Raw genomic sequence first — 15,651 nt, forward strand, 5'->3', positions numbered from 1 at the left:
TAATGAATTGGTAGGTCCGTCTATTATTGCCAAATACAATGTTAAATAGTTACGCTACACATTACAATATCACATTACCATGTTATTACCCAGTGAGGTAATCCGCCTCTAGTCTATAGGCGTGTCAGTACGTGTGCTTCATTGAACTGTTGAACCTGTTGCTAAGTAACAAACCCAAACACACCTGTCTGTCAATCATGGCTTCCAGATCGCAGAAAGTTGACGGGCCATTAGATTATTGGAACCAGACGTTTCAAGAGCAAGTGTCATTGTTTGAAGAGTCTAACCGGACAATGAGAAAGGTTTGTGTTTCACACTATGGTGTGTTGCTTTGTGACTGCATGATTTTCAACCTAACAGGCGTCACATACAGTATGCCTACACAGTGGCATTAGGAAAATAATAACAACAACACAATGTGTGTGTGTATAGGCCTACATTTCATAGGCCTGCATGTGAGGTGGTGCCGTGGTGGGCATCCTCCTTTATATTCAACTTAAACATGCTTTGCTATTTACAGGAGAATGTCATTTCTGTTTTAGCAGAACAAGCAGATCCGTAAAGGAGGATAAAAGAGGGACGATATAGGCTAGTCTAAACTTTCACACTTTAACATAAATTCAATCACTTGCTCAAGGGGTTTCAGCTAGCCTATATTGTTAGGACCTGAATGGGCCCCTGACCAATTTTGGGCCCTGAACTACAGTTTCAGAAACCAGTGTCTCTAGATTAGAATGAGTCTATCAAGGCTGGAGTTTGTATTTGGCCACAGACCCCCATCTCAAAATATTTTTCAAAAATAGCAGATCTACAAGCTCGCAGTGTGGCACTCGGTGCCGCGCTGTGAGCTTGTATATCTGCTCTAACTGCTAAATAATGGTTAAAGTGGTTCCAGCTATCCTACCTTCCCACTCAATATGTTCTCCCTGACTTCCTCCGCCCACCTGCCAACATCAACTACAGATCAAGTCTGTCTGGGGACAACTGTGTTGAGTTGTTTTTCTGTAATTGCGGCACAGAGTGGGAGGCTTGGTTTTATAGCACTAGGGGGAAACAATGGCAGGTATCCAGGATATAAGCTTTTATGAAAGTGGTAAACACCAGTCTAGTGAGGGAGGGCTGTTAGACACTGCTGTTCCTGGTTATTCACTCGCTCAGTTCTTGATTGTGAAAGAGAGAGAGGGAGAAAGAGTGTGGGAAATGGAGAAAAACAGAGAGAAGGAACCTGGGACTAGCTTATTTCACCAGCTTATGGCTCAGAGGAAGCTATTGTATGCAGAGGAAGAGCTGGTCTGTATGATTTTTCAGAAAAGCAAACAGCAGAAATACATTACATTAAGTTAAAATGTTGTGTTAACTAATTTATTTTTTATAATTTCTTGCATCTTATTCTGACTTGAGTAATACGCATATATAAATCAGAAAATACCTAATATTACTGTAGGCCTACTGTATGATCATGTTAATAAAAAGAAAAGTGGGAAAACAAATGAATGTGTTTGCGCACGCGTGTGTGTGTGCTTGCATGTGCGTGTGTTCCAAGTTTCAAGGTTTATCTGTCACTCACACAAGTGAAGTAAGTGCAGTGTTGGTGTGACAAGACTGAGCGAACAATATACAAAACAAGTAAAAAAATAAGTTAAAATACAAGTAATATGTGTGTGTATGTGTGTACCACAGAACATGGTGATTCAATTGACTAACCAACATGCACTGTAATTTCTCCATTCTTAATTCCTGTGCTTCCACTTGACAGGGCCTCTCATAACCATTCTCTCTCTGTCTCTTCAGAAATTCCTCTTACATCGGCTGATAGTCGTGGGACGCCTCCCCCAGCAACTCACCAGGACAGACTTGGGAGGTCAGCAAGACACCACTGTTTAAGCCGCTTTTTAAAACAATTATTTTATAACTATTATTTGTCCCATTCTTTTCATTAACACCGCTGTAGGACAACATAAGATATAAATTAGATGTTCCATGTTCATGGTGGAAAGGCTTCACTATTGTGTTCTCCCATCATCACATCAACTTCAGGATGGATTTGCATTGGTCTGAGTGTGTCACCCAGCTAATACACACAATGATAATACACACATCCTCCTGGCAGTAATATATTTGAGGAGGAATATTTTAGATGACTAGGTGATATTTATCCAAAGACCACCTCTTTGTTACATTTCACATCTTTCACTCTTCACTGCAAACTGTCTGCAAGTGATGCCTACAGTATGAAAACAAATGTGTTGTGAGTATTTGCTTTCTTGGCTAACTGTCTCTCTCTTTCATGACATTCACACCTCCACATGTGAACAAGATACAGGTATACAGTAGGTCCTTCAGTAATATCCAATGGGCTTGTTCCCATATGGAGGCGTGGAAGCCATAAAGGGAGAGTCCCTTGTAGCATCTAGACATAAACATCTCCTACAGTGCAGCAGACATAAAAATCCCATACAGTGTAGGAGACAAAAGATAAATCATCATCTAGAGTACTGTGTAGGTGATTCTGATGTTCAGGGGCTATGAGGAGCTGTCTCACATTAGGTTCAAGGTGGTCATTATTCTGTCATCTTGTGTACAGGTACATAAGCGTAAAGGCTATTTGTGTTTGGCTTCTTCAGACATTGGAGTAGAATAAGTAAAAATAGTAATCAAAAAGAAAAAAGCAAATAAAAAGACAGCTGGCTAAAGAACTGAATAGAGAAGCATTTCATTTACTGTTAATGTTTTCCTTATTTGCCAGTTTTCCTGATAACTGATTGATTATTGCCTATTTCTGTGCAGCACATTATGAGGAGCTGAACCTTCACTTGCAGAGGCAACACCAAGGAGACAGTATCACAGGCCTGCTTTTGATTTACCCATCCTGTATACTTCATGTCATTGAGGTATGTTTGGACCAGATATACAAGCTATATAAGATCTTTTTCTATGACAGAAATGTTGAGTGTTTATTATATGAGATCTCAACCTTATATTCTCTTTTAGTCCTCCAGCGATGTACTGCTTTCACTGCTACGGAACCTGAGCGAGAAACAGCAACAGGCAGACTGGTAAAGCTACTCTCTTGTATTGACTATATTGTCCATTTTGCCTTGACGTCATTATCTGGGGAGGGCCTATATGATCTGATGTGTGTAATGGTGTCAGGAGTAGTGAAAAATATTCATGATGAAGTTACCGGTGGTGTCTTGAAATTAATTAAGTGCCCTCACAAGTTAGTCATAAAATGGTTTGGCTGCAGCATTGCGATTGAACTTTAACACTGACCATTGAAACCATTCATGACTACTGAATATTTCCGGTGCCGATATGCCCTACATTGTGACACTCACACTTACACATTCTCCTTGAAGCAGCGTGTCTTCTACTGTGACTCGGCACCTAAAAGGGTTCTATCGCCTGGGTGCTCATGTTTGAACAGTCCATTCTCATGAGCTCATGAGCCCAACACAAAATGCAAAAACAGTCCCTGAAGTTGTGATGTCGAGCATGCTATGTTGAATAATTCTATCCCCATCTTGCAGCACCTTGGTGGAGGATCCCAGGATTCTGCTCATGGCACACGATCTCCCAAGTCGACTGTTCCAACAATGGAGCTACAAGGTGCAATTTCTATGTTTTTAGTCTTCCATTACCTTGCTTTTGTGAAAAAATCTAAAATGTCTTAAAAAAAATATCCTTATCATAATCAAAACTAACAATTGAGTTTGACTTGACTGATTGACTGTATCATTGAAGGTTCTGGATATGGAGGCTAGGACACTTGGGGATGACTCTGAGGGTGAGGAGGAAAGCACAGAGAGTCTGGTGTGCTCAGTTCATTCCTTGATCTGCAAGCTAGGCAAACACCCTGAAATATCCAAGAAGGTGTGTTTCTTTACCTATGAGCCATACTGTTGCTCCAGCAGGTTGCTTCTCTTCTGGGCTTTGTAGTATTCTGCACTGTAAATAATAAAGAGCAAAACATATTTTCATATCCTTTACCTAAGACTTTAATCTTGTAGAACATTTCTTACCACTCAGGTTCCCATAAACTTCTAGGTAACATTAAGGGTATTTTTACACAAGGACGAATTCATCTGAGTCCGCTAAACTAAACTATTGATAGGGCGATATTGACACACAGAGACACGTATTGATGACCCAGTACGACATTTTTTTGAAAACGGCTCTGCAAGTTGATTGTTTCGTTTCCGTATTGAGTTTGCAGCTGTGTAAAAGGACCAGTACGGAGAATATGATGACGTCAGCATTTTGCGTGAATTCATGCGTTGTCATGTAAACACACCAACCCTACGTATAATACGAGTCAATACACAGTGTGATTGCGATGCACGTTTTGGAAACCACACCAAAAGACAACGGGACCATATCTGTATAAAAATAAGGCTATTTTTTATATATGCATTTTTGTATCAGTCATTTCCCCTTTATCAGCCCCTTTATTCTATTGTGCTGGGGTGTTTCCTTGCAGAAAGTCACATCCCCCTGGCTGTATTTTGCTTCTGTTCCACTGTTGATATTGACATTCAAACCTTGCAGGGACAAAAAAGTCTATGAGGGGAGGGAGGAGGGGGGGCAGAGCTCTTAATTGCTTAATTGATTGGGCCATAACTTGTTCTGTGCTCGTTAGTGATCAAAGGCAGCTACCTGTTTGATGCCTGTCAGAGAGGGGAGGGGGCCCCTCACAGACTTTTCTGTCCCTGCAAGGTTTGAATGTCAATGGCTGAGAAAGGGAAATGCCTGATAATGCTAAAAAATGATATACATATATATTGAAAATAGTCTTAGTGTACCTTTAATGTAACCATGAACAGAACAAGAAAAAATGAAATGAAAATAAATCAGATCTACAGTATGTTGCAAATAATTTTCAATGATTGTCAAGTCTCTTCCAGGGTCAGTGCTTGATGAGGTCCCGGAACTGATTGTGCCTCAAGAGGATGTGCTGCAACTGTTGGCCAGAACAGAACCTCTCAGCCCCCAACAGTACCTGCATATGTACCACACACCACTCAACATCCACATGGACTCTGGTAAGACTTTGAGTTTTATAAAGCCCAACAGAACTCTGTTATTGTTACAACATGAGAAGTGCTCTTAATAAGATAAGATGATGATGCAGATCAGTAGGGTTTAAATGGCTTCGTAATGACTGGTATTATTGGCATAATTGACTGATGCTCAACATACAGTACATGGTTATTTATCTATTTATTTTATCGTTCATTTATTGATAACTGGATTTGTCATTGATACTGCACATATTGGACAATTAGACTAGATATTGGATATATACTTTTTATGTATTCTTTTTTTGTTAACGTTATAATTATAATATGATATGGTTAAATATGTTATTTGTTTAAGAATGCAGCTATCTGAGTAACTTTGCATAGTCATATCAGTACACAAAAAGGGCAAAGGCAATTATGTTACTCCAATTTTACAACTCTATACACCATGTGTTTTTTGGATTGCTTACAGGACATGTGTTTGGAAGCAGCTGTCCAAACACAGTTTAACAGTTTTTACTATACGTTTAAAGGTAAGTATCTGTCAGCATATGTATCACTTAAGAATCCATCTACAGTATACTGTAGTTTAGATCCTTTAATCCATGTGCATGAAATCTGAACCCTAAAAGTTATATGGAATGTATCACCTTTAATTTATCTTGCATGATACCTGGTATGTTTCACTGCATGATACAATATTGGTTGTTTCATGCTCTGACAAGCATCTCAATAGTGATCGCAGTACAGTATGTGTCGGGGGGGGTACGTTTTCAATTGTGCAGTTGCCAGAGGGCCTCTGCATGCTGGGCCCAAGGGTCAGTATTGCTTTCATAGGCACTATCTGATTTACTGTTTTAAAGCAGAATGTAAGCCAAGTCTCCCTCCACCAATGCACCTTGAACACGAGTTCAGCTTAGTTTATACTACATCACACAACGGTGTCGCTTGCCAAGAACTAATCTTCAAGCTAACAACACGCCACATTATAGCTTCCCACCCAGCAAAGAGTAATCTCTGAGATAGCATCAGATCATTTCAAGCCAACTCTCACCAGGCTTGAAGGTTGCAACACATGGTCACTATTTTCTGTTTTATTACAGGCTCCAACTGGACTGCCTCTGTATTGTCCATGATCCACAGAATTGTCTGTTTGCCATGTTGATGTACATTTAAATTAACTGTTGATGGTTATGTCTGTAGTTATGCTATTGTAACAAACTACATGTACTACACAATCCATATTGAAATACATTAAATCTCGAAATTATCTCTGTTTCGGCGGTCGTTGATTCTGTACAATTCCCTTGATGCATTTCACAGGCAAGTATTGCCCTGGCACGCTTATATGGTTTATGGCTGTGATTAGGCCTGATATTGGGCTTTTCTGTCAAGTGGAGAGAGAGGGACATGAAGCAGGCAGAGAGAGACGCGGAGAGATGTGCAGCAAGCAATGATCGTCAGGAACTGAACTTGAACCAGCGATGCACTGTCAGGCTATATTAGAGCCTAAAGTCTTGTCTGTTTTGCAACAAAAAAAGGGGACAGTGTCACAGCTACCGAGGGTAGCAGCTTAAAAACAGGAAGAGAGGACAGAGATTTCACATTCACTCACTTTGAGAACCACTGCATTAAAATATATAGAGATAATGTTGGAAATTGTGAGTGTCCTCTCACTTATATTCTCATGTATTACCGAAAGACCTCAGAAAAAATGCAGAAATTCCAAATTATATCTTTTTTTTATAGTCTAAACATTCTGATGAGGATTCTACTGTGAATTGGGAGACTGGCAGAGGCTGTGTTCCTCTTTTGTATCTCCGCGTTTTAAAGTCATCACAGTTTGACACAAAGGGCCTTGAAGCCTGAAAAGACCCCTTGCTTATACATTTGTTCCCTTTTTTATTTTGGCCGTCGTTACAACATGAACTACTGTATGCAAAAGACTGAAAAGAGCTGTTGTGTGAGAATGTGTTCCCCTAGCCTACAATAGCTGCATGCACCACGTTGTACAAACCCTCATATGGGCAGGGTTCAATTTGCTGGGGGGATAGGGAGGGAGGTCTTTTGATATTTTTATGGGCTGTTATCCCTGCTTCTGGTCAAACAGAATTACATACATGCAGTTTCTTTAGGAAAATGTAGACATTAATTAATTAACACATAACACGTTATCGATCGCAATGCCATTTGAGCTTGCAGATCGACTATTTCATTATTTGTTGTACAAAGAAGTACAAAAATGCCCCCTCGACTCTTTCTACAAATCGAACCCTGCATATGGGCCACACTGAACCTGTGTACCACATTTTACTTTCCTTACTTAACAGGTCAACCGGAAGACAAACCATGTTTTTCATATTCATTTAGAGGAATTGTTCAGCAGTACAGTCACAAGTGCATCGTCATTCACTCTTACATCATGTCAGCAAAAATGTTTTCAATTTCTCTTTACAACAGGCTACAGTTTGAGTTGGTTGGCATTTACTCATTGGCTATATATTAGATGTAAAACGCTGTACAGTGTTCAAGTACGTTGCTATTGTTATTAGGAGTTAATGTACTTGTAATTTATCCAATGGACACCCAATGTGTCAGTAGAGTACAGTGGATGGGCAGTTAGTGCAGCAACAACAACAACAACAGCAGCAACAATAACAACAGAAAAGTGACACAGAGGATAAAATAAGTCAAAGACAAGCACTGAGTTATTCTTCAAGTTTGCAAAGCTCTTTGTCTATTCACATATATAAAAAAATAAATACAAGCACGTGTAGATAGGACCAAAGATGAGACACATTTCATAGGCATGGTCAAACAGCATGCTGCTTCGCACATACACAGTACAATGTCCCTCCACCCTTTGTGAACCCCATTTACCCAGTTGTAAACTACATCCACAACACACATATTAGGTGAACATCGTCAGCTGTCAACAGTACATTCCACCTACAGTAATCACTTAGAAAAAGGCCTTTTCTTTATTCACCCCTCAAAGAGCATGCTTAAAATAATACTGGAAATGTTGTCTGGAATCTCTCTCTCATGCACACACAAATGTGCGTGCACACACGCGCGCACACACACACACACACACACACACACACACACACACACACACACACACACACACGATCAGCACATTAACAAACAGACACAGGGATGGACAGACCGCATCTCACCAAGACCAATTTGTAATGACTGATTTACAAAATTGCTTTTTGAACGTTTTCAAACCAATGAAGGCTGGAGAGAGAGAGAGAGAGAGAGAGAGAGAGAGAGAGAGAGAGAGAGAGAGAGAGAGAGAGAGAGAATTTAATTTTATGTCGTACCAATTTCACTCTGAAATAGTACAAAATGACAAACAAAACATCAATTAAATTATCCTAATTGTTGCCTAAGTGAACCATAAAAAACTGTCTGATCATCTAATTAAACATTTCTGAGGTTTTCTGCTCGTGAATTACGTAATTGCACTTTATAATTTTTGCTCTGGAACTAAATTTTCTGAATTGGGTTATTGCTTTGAAATGGTGAAAACCTGTACCTAAAATGTGAGACATTTTTGTGAGGCTCAATGTATTAAAATAGTGGTCCTTCTGTTTTAACCAAGCGACAGTTACAGTATATTTGGATGTCGCGTCGGCCCAGTTCTTCGTCTAAAATGTGAAAATTAAGATATTATGGTATGCCTACTGTATAAACAGTCAAAATAATATTAATACGGAAAACAGCAGTGATGCAGCATTTTCCTTGAAGAGTTTCTCTTTAAGGGGTCAATGACTCTGCAATATTAGTCTATCAGCAACATCTAATTTAGCAATGCTATAAAATAGATTTAACCTTGAATCTAGGTCTATGTCATTAGAGTGACTGTAGAAACCTTGTTGTTGACATTTGAGCAAACCTACTTTTGTGTTTAATGTAAATCTGGCAACATTGTGCCAGAACCAGAACACAAATATATACAAAAACATACATATATATTCCATCAATATTTTCCTTACAACACTTTGTATATATTCATCAATCCCGCCTGTATGTACATTTATATACAGAATTTCAGTATTTACAGTCTTATGAATAATATTTATCACATTTCAAAGTAAGATAGTGGTAGAGCAGCGTAGTGAATCTCAGGCAAAAAAGGGAGTGGATGGTAAAGACATTCTCAGGACAAAAAGCAGTATAGTCAAATGAGTTTGGATTGGACATGGCAAGCCCATCAGAAGGCAAACAACAAATTCTGGTCCCTCTTTCTTTGAATGATTTTTAATGAGTAAGCCAGGGGTCTTCAACAGGGTGTCCGGGACCCTCAGAGTTACTACGGGGTGTCCTCCAAATCTTCCAATCCTTTTTATATTAACAACTTCAACCCTAGTGTCCATATACTGAGAACTGTAGCCAAAAATAGCTGATCTACAGCTGCGAGGCGTTGTGAGCTTGTAGATCGGCTATTTTCGGCAAAGAGGTTTGGTATAGAGGGGAAAAGAGCAGACTAAGTACAAAGTAAACGGTCAAGTTTATTAAGTAATGACGGCTCAAGTGGTTAAATATCTGAAAACACATTGACATGAATCCAAAATACACAGATGATTGTGCTGTGAAACGAGGAAACTATATGGAATCTATGAAAAGGATGTGGGGGTCCCTGCTTCATCTCTCTCTTTCAACTAAGGGGTCCTTGGCCGGAAAACGTTGAAGACCCCTGGAGTAAGCAGTATGGATGAGTCGTGTACTGAGGAATTCACTCCCAGTTCTTCAGGCCGAGTAAAAACTATTCGGAATATATAACATTATAAATACTCTCATCAAAATATACAAGTATACACATTCCTGATCATACAGTGCTCCACAAAGATTCCTCTTACTGCAAAGGGAGGGCAATTGAAACTGCATCTGCGCACTGTCAGAAACTAAAACAAAAATAAAGACACATGCGGCTGTCTCAATTAAATATAGAAACCGTTTTCTTTTTTTTGCGCGCGGAGAATGTGCGTTGTTGTGAGACTCTCTGATATGATAAAATGTGCTGCGAGGGCCATTAACACTCCTGTACAACATGGCACAGGCGCACAAAGCATTTGTGCTCATGTGTTGTGCTCTCTCTCTCTCTCTCTCTCTCTCTCTCACACGCACAGAGGAATGTCTCTAATATTTCTCTCTCAAACTGCTGAGGCAGCGCCCCACAGTGGCAGGGCCATGCCAGGGAGAATTCTCCAGATGCTTGTTAAAGCTTAAACCACTGAGAGAGAAGAGAAAGAGAGAGAGAGAGCTCTGTCCCTATCTTACACATTCCAGTTATACTCTGGATATAAAGTATTATTAAGAGTTCCTCTGTCTCTATGCTCATGTAGAAAAGTGGTGGGGAAAAAAATCCCATGCGACACCGCCTGCAGCCAAAATAAAAATGTCAATTCAATCTGTTTTTCTTTAGTTTTTTTCTTTTCTGTGAATCAATCTGCTTGCCCCTTTTGCATCTGTATACCCATTGTGAGATGTGTTCTGTGCAGTAGGTGTCTCTCCACGTGTGACACATACAGCCATGTATCCCCATAGATTTCATAGCTCTATTCACCAAATACATTCCATATACAGGAATACTGGGTGTCTGTATAGCTTGCCTGTAATTAAAAAATATGATTTGATTCATAGTGTTACTCCTATCATATACTCTGAAGATGTACAGTATAAACAATAAATATTCAGCGTTTCATATCCTGATTGAATACAATATAAATGTACCCACTGGAAGTTTGATTGGGCACGTGCAGTCAGTTCTGCGCGGCCGTGGAATATTTCCTAGTGTAGTTAAGCTCTGAAGCATGCATTCCCATTTAAGCTTGACAACGACGACGATGCAACACGCCGTACAGCACAATACGACACGTCACACCACACTGACAGGGCACGACACACTCACACACAATTTCCATAAACGTACAGCACGCGTGGCACACTCACAGTCAGGGGCGTCACAAGGGGAGGAAATGTGGGACTGAGTTACTAGGGCCCAAGGTGGAGGGACCTGGAATTATTTTATACTTTAGCTATTGCACTGCGAGCTTGTAGATCTGCTATTTTTGAAAAGTCGTGATTTTTTAAGCAATCTGGAACTAAATGGTTTGAGGTGGAGGTCCGTGGAGGTGGAGGTCCGTGGCCAAATACATATCATTTTGGTGGTCCTTCACATGAAAAAGTTTGAAGACCACTGACATAGAAACATAGGTTTTTCAAAAAACCTTAGAAGGATTTGAAATATTCAAAGACTTGCATAAATGTTCACGATTTTTCAAAAATAGCAGATCTACAAGCTTGCAGCGCGGCACTCGTTGCCGTGCTGTGAGCTTGTATATCTGCTATTTTTCAATAGTTAAAGTACCCAAGGCCCAGAATTTGGTGCAACACCCCTGCTCACAGTGAACGCTGGGGTGTAGGACGGAGATTAAGCATTTCATACTTCGTCGTAGGACCGCGCCACTCGCTGAAAATAACAGATCTTTAGCCGTTTATTCATTTGGCAAGTGAGAGTCAAAAGACAAAATATAAATTAGCCATTTGCACTGCCCCCCTCCTACCCTTGCCTTGTTAATAAATCAGACCGAACACAACAACACCCCCTGGCGGTAGTGTTGTTGTAGTACGGTCTGGCACCAATCGATTGAGATTCTATTTCCTCAACCAGCTTCAAGGGTTGGCCAATCAGGGTTGTATGCTTGGGGCACGTGGTTTCTGTAGGCTTGGGGCAAGTGGTTTGGGGCAAACCCCAGAAATGAAAACTCTTCCTGAAATCCCAGACTCTCTTCCCAAAACGAAGTGTGTGATAGAGGCTGGCAACGCCAGGTAACTCCTACCCATCCTCCCCAAAATGAGGAAGGGACTTGAGACAGCATCGACAGGAAGTGAGAGGAATGAAAATAAGCCTCTGAACTGACAAAGCAGTTGTATACAACTGTGATATTCTTGACTTCAGTCCTCCCCAGGAGCCTGCCTCCAGTCTTTAGTGTTAAGTTAAAGGCAACATTGCACGTGACTCTTGTAAGGCAAAGAAAAGAAAGAAAGAAAAAAATATATTAAAACATTAAAAAATTAAATCAGGTCAGATTAAACGACATTGTCGCCATAAATAATATAACATTGCGTGTTTGAATACCCCACCAAAAGCCCAACAGTACTGATCATCTGTATTTGATATTATTCATATGCATTTTATTTATAAGTCAGTCTTGCCGGGAGTCGAGTACAGGTTGCAGGAGTGAAGATGAGAGCCAAATTCACCTGTGGGGTTCCCACCTGTACAGAGATGTCCCTTTGTCCCTTTGGTGAGCAAGATGTTAGCGGGGTGTCAAGGTGATGGTGGGGCGGTGGTGGTGTGGCATGTCAGAGGTGACAGGAACTCGTGGTGTCATAGCACAGTACTCTCCGTCTCCTCCTCCGACTCGGCCGACTTGTTGCCGCCGTTGGTCGACTCGACCACCGCCACCGAGTTCCTGAAGGGGCCGATGTAGGGCTCGTCGAAAATGCCGTCCAGTTCAACGTTGATGATGGGTATGTCCAGGTTGCAGAAATAGTCTGGCAGGGTAGGGGAAGAGGCGAGTGGATATAAGAGAGCAGTGAGAGAGAGAGAGAGAGAGAGAGACAGACAGACAGACAGACAGACAGACAGACAGACAGACAGACAGACAGAGAGAGAAAGAAAAGAAAGGAAGTATGCAATGGTTACATAACAAGTAATGACGTAAGTAAAACATGTCATTTCAGAGGTGGCTTCATCAATGCTGAATGAGGTACAACAGTTACACACAGCATGTGGCTCATCATCACTTCCAGACCATAGTTACAGAATACAGTATCAGAACAACAAACAAGTAGGTGACAATTGCACCTGTCTTCCACATGAGCAGATATCAATGAATATTACTGGAAGAAAGGTCAAGAAATACAATTCAATTCCACTAAAACCCTAACGATGTGTTCACACTGGAGGCAAAGTGAATTTTGCCTCACTTAATTCGTGCAAGTTTATTTGTGATACCGATTTTATTGCTAAAGTTGGAATATTTAAACTTTTGTCAATGATGCAAACTTTGTGTCATGTCATTTGCGTCCTTTGTGTTGTGGTGCAAATTTCAGACTATTCGCATTCATTGCAAGGAGAAGAATTCACAATGTCTATTTGTCTTTGGTCTGTGAGAATGACAACATCCACGGTGTAACAACTGTGACAGACAACAACTAGAGGCCAGTATGTGGGCTTGGGCGTGCGCGTGTGTGTGAGGAGGGTGAGTGACGCACAAGGTTGTGGGGTGGAGAGGTTATGCTCAGGGGTGGGTGGGTGGCTCGTCGATGGGGTCAGTGACTGGGTGGCAGCTGGAGGAGGCCTTTATAAGGGAGGGAGCACTGGGTGTGTGTGTGTGTGTGTGTGTGTGTGTGTGTGTGTGTGTGTGTGTGTGTGTGTGTGTGTGAGAAACAGATTCTGTTCCAGGGCTGATTCCAGTAGATGGTCCAATCGACACGGCCATGTACTGTAAGCCATGCATTGCATCAGTCTCAGCCACCATGCAACGGCCGGCAAAATGGGGTTTGTGGACATAACACATAGAAATATACACTGTACGTATATATATATAAACATTATACATAATAGCAAGTCATGTATACTGGTATATACTGTATAAAGAGCATCCGCAGTAGGGTGAGGTTGCCATTCAGCACCGGCCAAGGATCAGCTTCTAACACCTCCTTCTCCCAAGCTCAACCATCCAGGGGTGTCGCACCAAATTCTGGGCCCTGGGTACAAGGATTCACTCACATTTTGTGCTTTAACTATTGAAAAATAGCAGATATACAAGCTCACAGCGCGGCACCGAGTGCTGCACTGCGAGCTTGTAGAGCAGCTATTTTTTTTAAATCGTGAACAATTTGTCTTTGAATATTTCAAATCCTTTTAAGGTTTTTTGAAAGAAATATTTAGTTCCAGGGACCCCCCAGAAGCAACATTTGAGTTACAAATGTTCGCTTAAAAAATACAGCGACAAGCTTACAGCTCGCAGCTATAAACTTGTATAATCTGCTATTTTTCAATAGCTAAAATATAATATGCAACCATCCATCAGGAATCTGGTCCCAGGCCGGTGTCTACGGGCGACTTCACCCTGCTCTTGAGCGCGAGGCTCCAGTTCCACATTCAGCCAAGATGACAAGAGGGGATTTGGTGGGGATGTGGAGGGAGAGGTGAGTCTTTAGTATGCAACAGCAAACTCCTGCTTACCCTAGAAAAATCTCTCTTACACACAGAACCACAATGAACCTCTGGGCTCATACCGCTGTGAGTTAGACCATGGCGGTTGTGTGGACAAGAGGGGGAAGAAGAGTCAAGAGATAGAGGTTAGCGCCTATAGTACCAGTGATTTAGTGGTCAAGACAACCCAACTCAAGAACAGAACAGTATAAACACCTGCTATAATATAAACCAAGGAATGTCATTCATGATTTATTTTCATGAGAAAAATCTTCAGGTGACTTATATCAGTCTGGTGCTACTTACCATAATCAACAACACTATACTATGCTTACACTTAGATCTTAAGCATTGACATATGCTTAAAAAGTTGGGTTCTGGTGCACTCTTTTAAGCCTTCACTCACATTTTGTGTAACTTTCCGAAGTTAAGAAAAGTACCAAACATGGAAAAGGTCTGTAGCTCTGTACTGTGTGTGTGTGTGTGTGTGTGTGTGTGTGTGTGTGTGTGTGTGTGTGTGTGTGTGTGTGTGTGTGTGTGTGTGTGTGTGTGTGTGTGCGTGCGTGCGTGTGTGTGTGTGTGCGTGCATGTCTTTGAGAGAGAGAGAGAGAGACTGGGTTAGTGTCCACAAAGCCATACCAAGCCCTTTACCTGTGGACATGCTCTCTCCTGGAGAAAGGCCATCTAGGAGCCCAGAGGAGTGTTCTAGTGGCTGGGGGCTGGTGCCTGGCGTGGTGGGGGGCTGGGGGGGAGGTAGGCTGGGTCTCTGCCGCGGTGGCTTGGGCACGGGCCTGGCCTTGGTGAGAGTGCCGGCCAGAGAGGGTGGGGAGGAGAGGGACGGGGTGGTGGCTATCTGTGACTGTCCCGGGGAACCGATGGTGGCGTAGCCCTGGGGGTAGGCAAACCCGTACGGGGAGGGGGTGCTGGGAGGGGTGGGCGACAGGCTGACCGGGGATGGCTGGCCTGTGGATTGGTCAGATATGGCTCCAGTCTGACAGTAAGGCGCCTTAGGCGGGATGGGAGCCAGCTTCTTAGCTGTGGAGAGACCAGAACCAACAAGAGAACGGGACGTCGTCAAGTGAGAGTCTCTCACTCTTGCAAACGTGCAAATTACCGGACAAACTTACGATGGCTATGTATGAATATATTATGAATGCTTACCATCGTGTTTAAGATCGTGTTTACATAGGAATTGTCACTGTGTATTTCCATTGGGGTTTTCAATGTATGCAGAGAAATAAGGTCTGTGGTTAATAGGCCTAAAAGAGTTTGGTGTTTTGTACTGTGACAGCAATTACAGTAACATTTCAATCGTGATATTTGAAGCTGTGATTTATTTTATGTTGTGTGCTTTGTTTTACTTACGGTACTCTTATTACCTTGTAGAGA

The 15,651-nt window shown here is 41.6% G+C and overlaps 2 protein-coding genes across 2 annotated transcripts in view; one reads left to right on the plus strand and one right to left on the minus strand.

Moving 5' to 3' along the window:
* Positions 1–1,251: 1,251 nt before the first annotated feature.
* tex47 (testis expressed 47) lies at positions 1,252–5,531 on the plus strand (the record flags this gene model as incomplete). The annotated part of the gene is made up of 7 exons (XM_080747334.1): positions 1,252–1,290; positions 1,792–1,861; positions 2,788–2,891; positions 2,992–3,056; positions 3,531–3,609; positions 4,895–5,042; positions 5,494–5,531. The coding sequence occupies 7 exons, from the start codon at positions 1,252–1,254 to the stop codon at positions 5,529–5,531; spliced, it is 543 nt and encodes a 180-aa protein (XP_080603460.1).
* A 6,895-nt stretch (positions 5,532–12,426) lies between these two features.
* The window catches only part of LOC308302626 (rho GTPase-activating protein 44-like), a gene marked incomplete at both ends in the record, with an annotated part of 106,247 nt that continues 103,022 nt past the window's right edge, over positions 12,427–15,651 (minus strand). Inside the window, 2 exon segments of the mRNA XM_080746889.1 lie at positions 12,427–12,593; positions 14,914–15,297. Coding sequence (XP_080603015.1) covers positions 12,427–12,593; positions 14,914–15,297 — 551 coding nt within the window.

Source organism: Nannobrachium achirus (assembly GCF_963921795.1).
Source record: "Nannobrachium achirus genome assembly, chromosome: 18".
Taxonomy (NCBI): Eukaryota; Metazoa; Chordata; class Actinopteri; order Myctophiformes; family Myctophidae; genus Nannobrachium; species Nannobrachium achirus.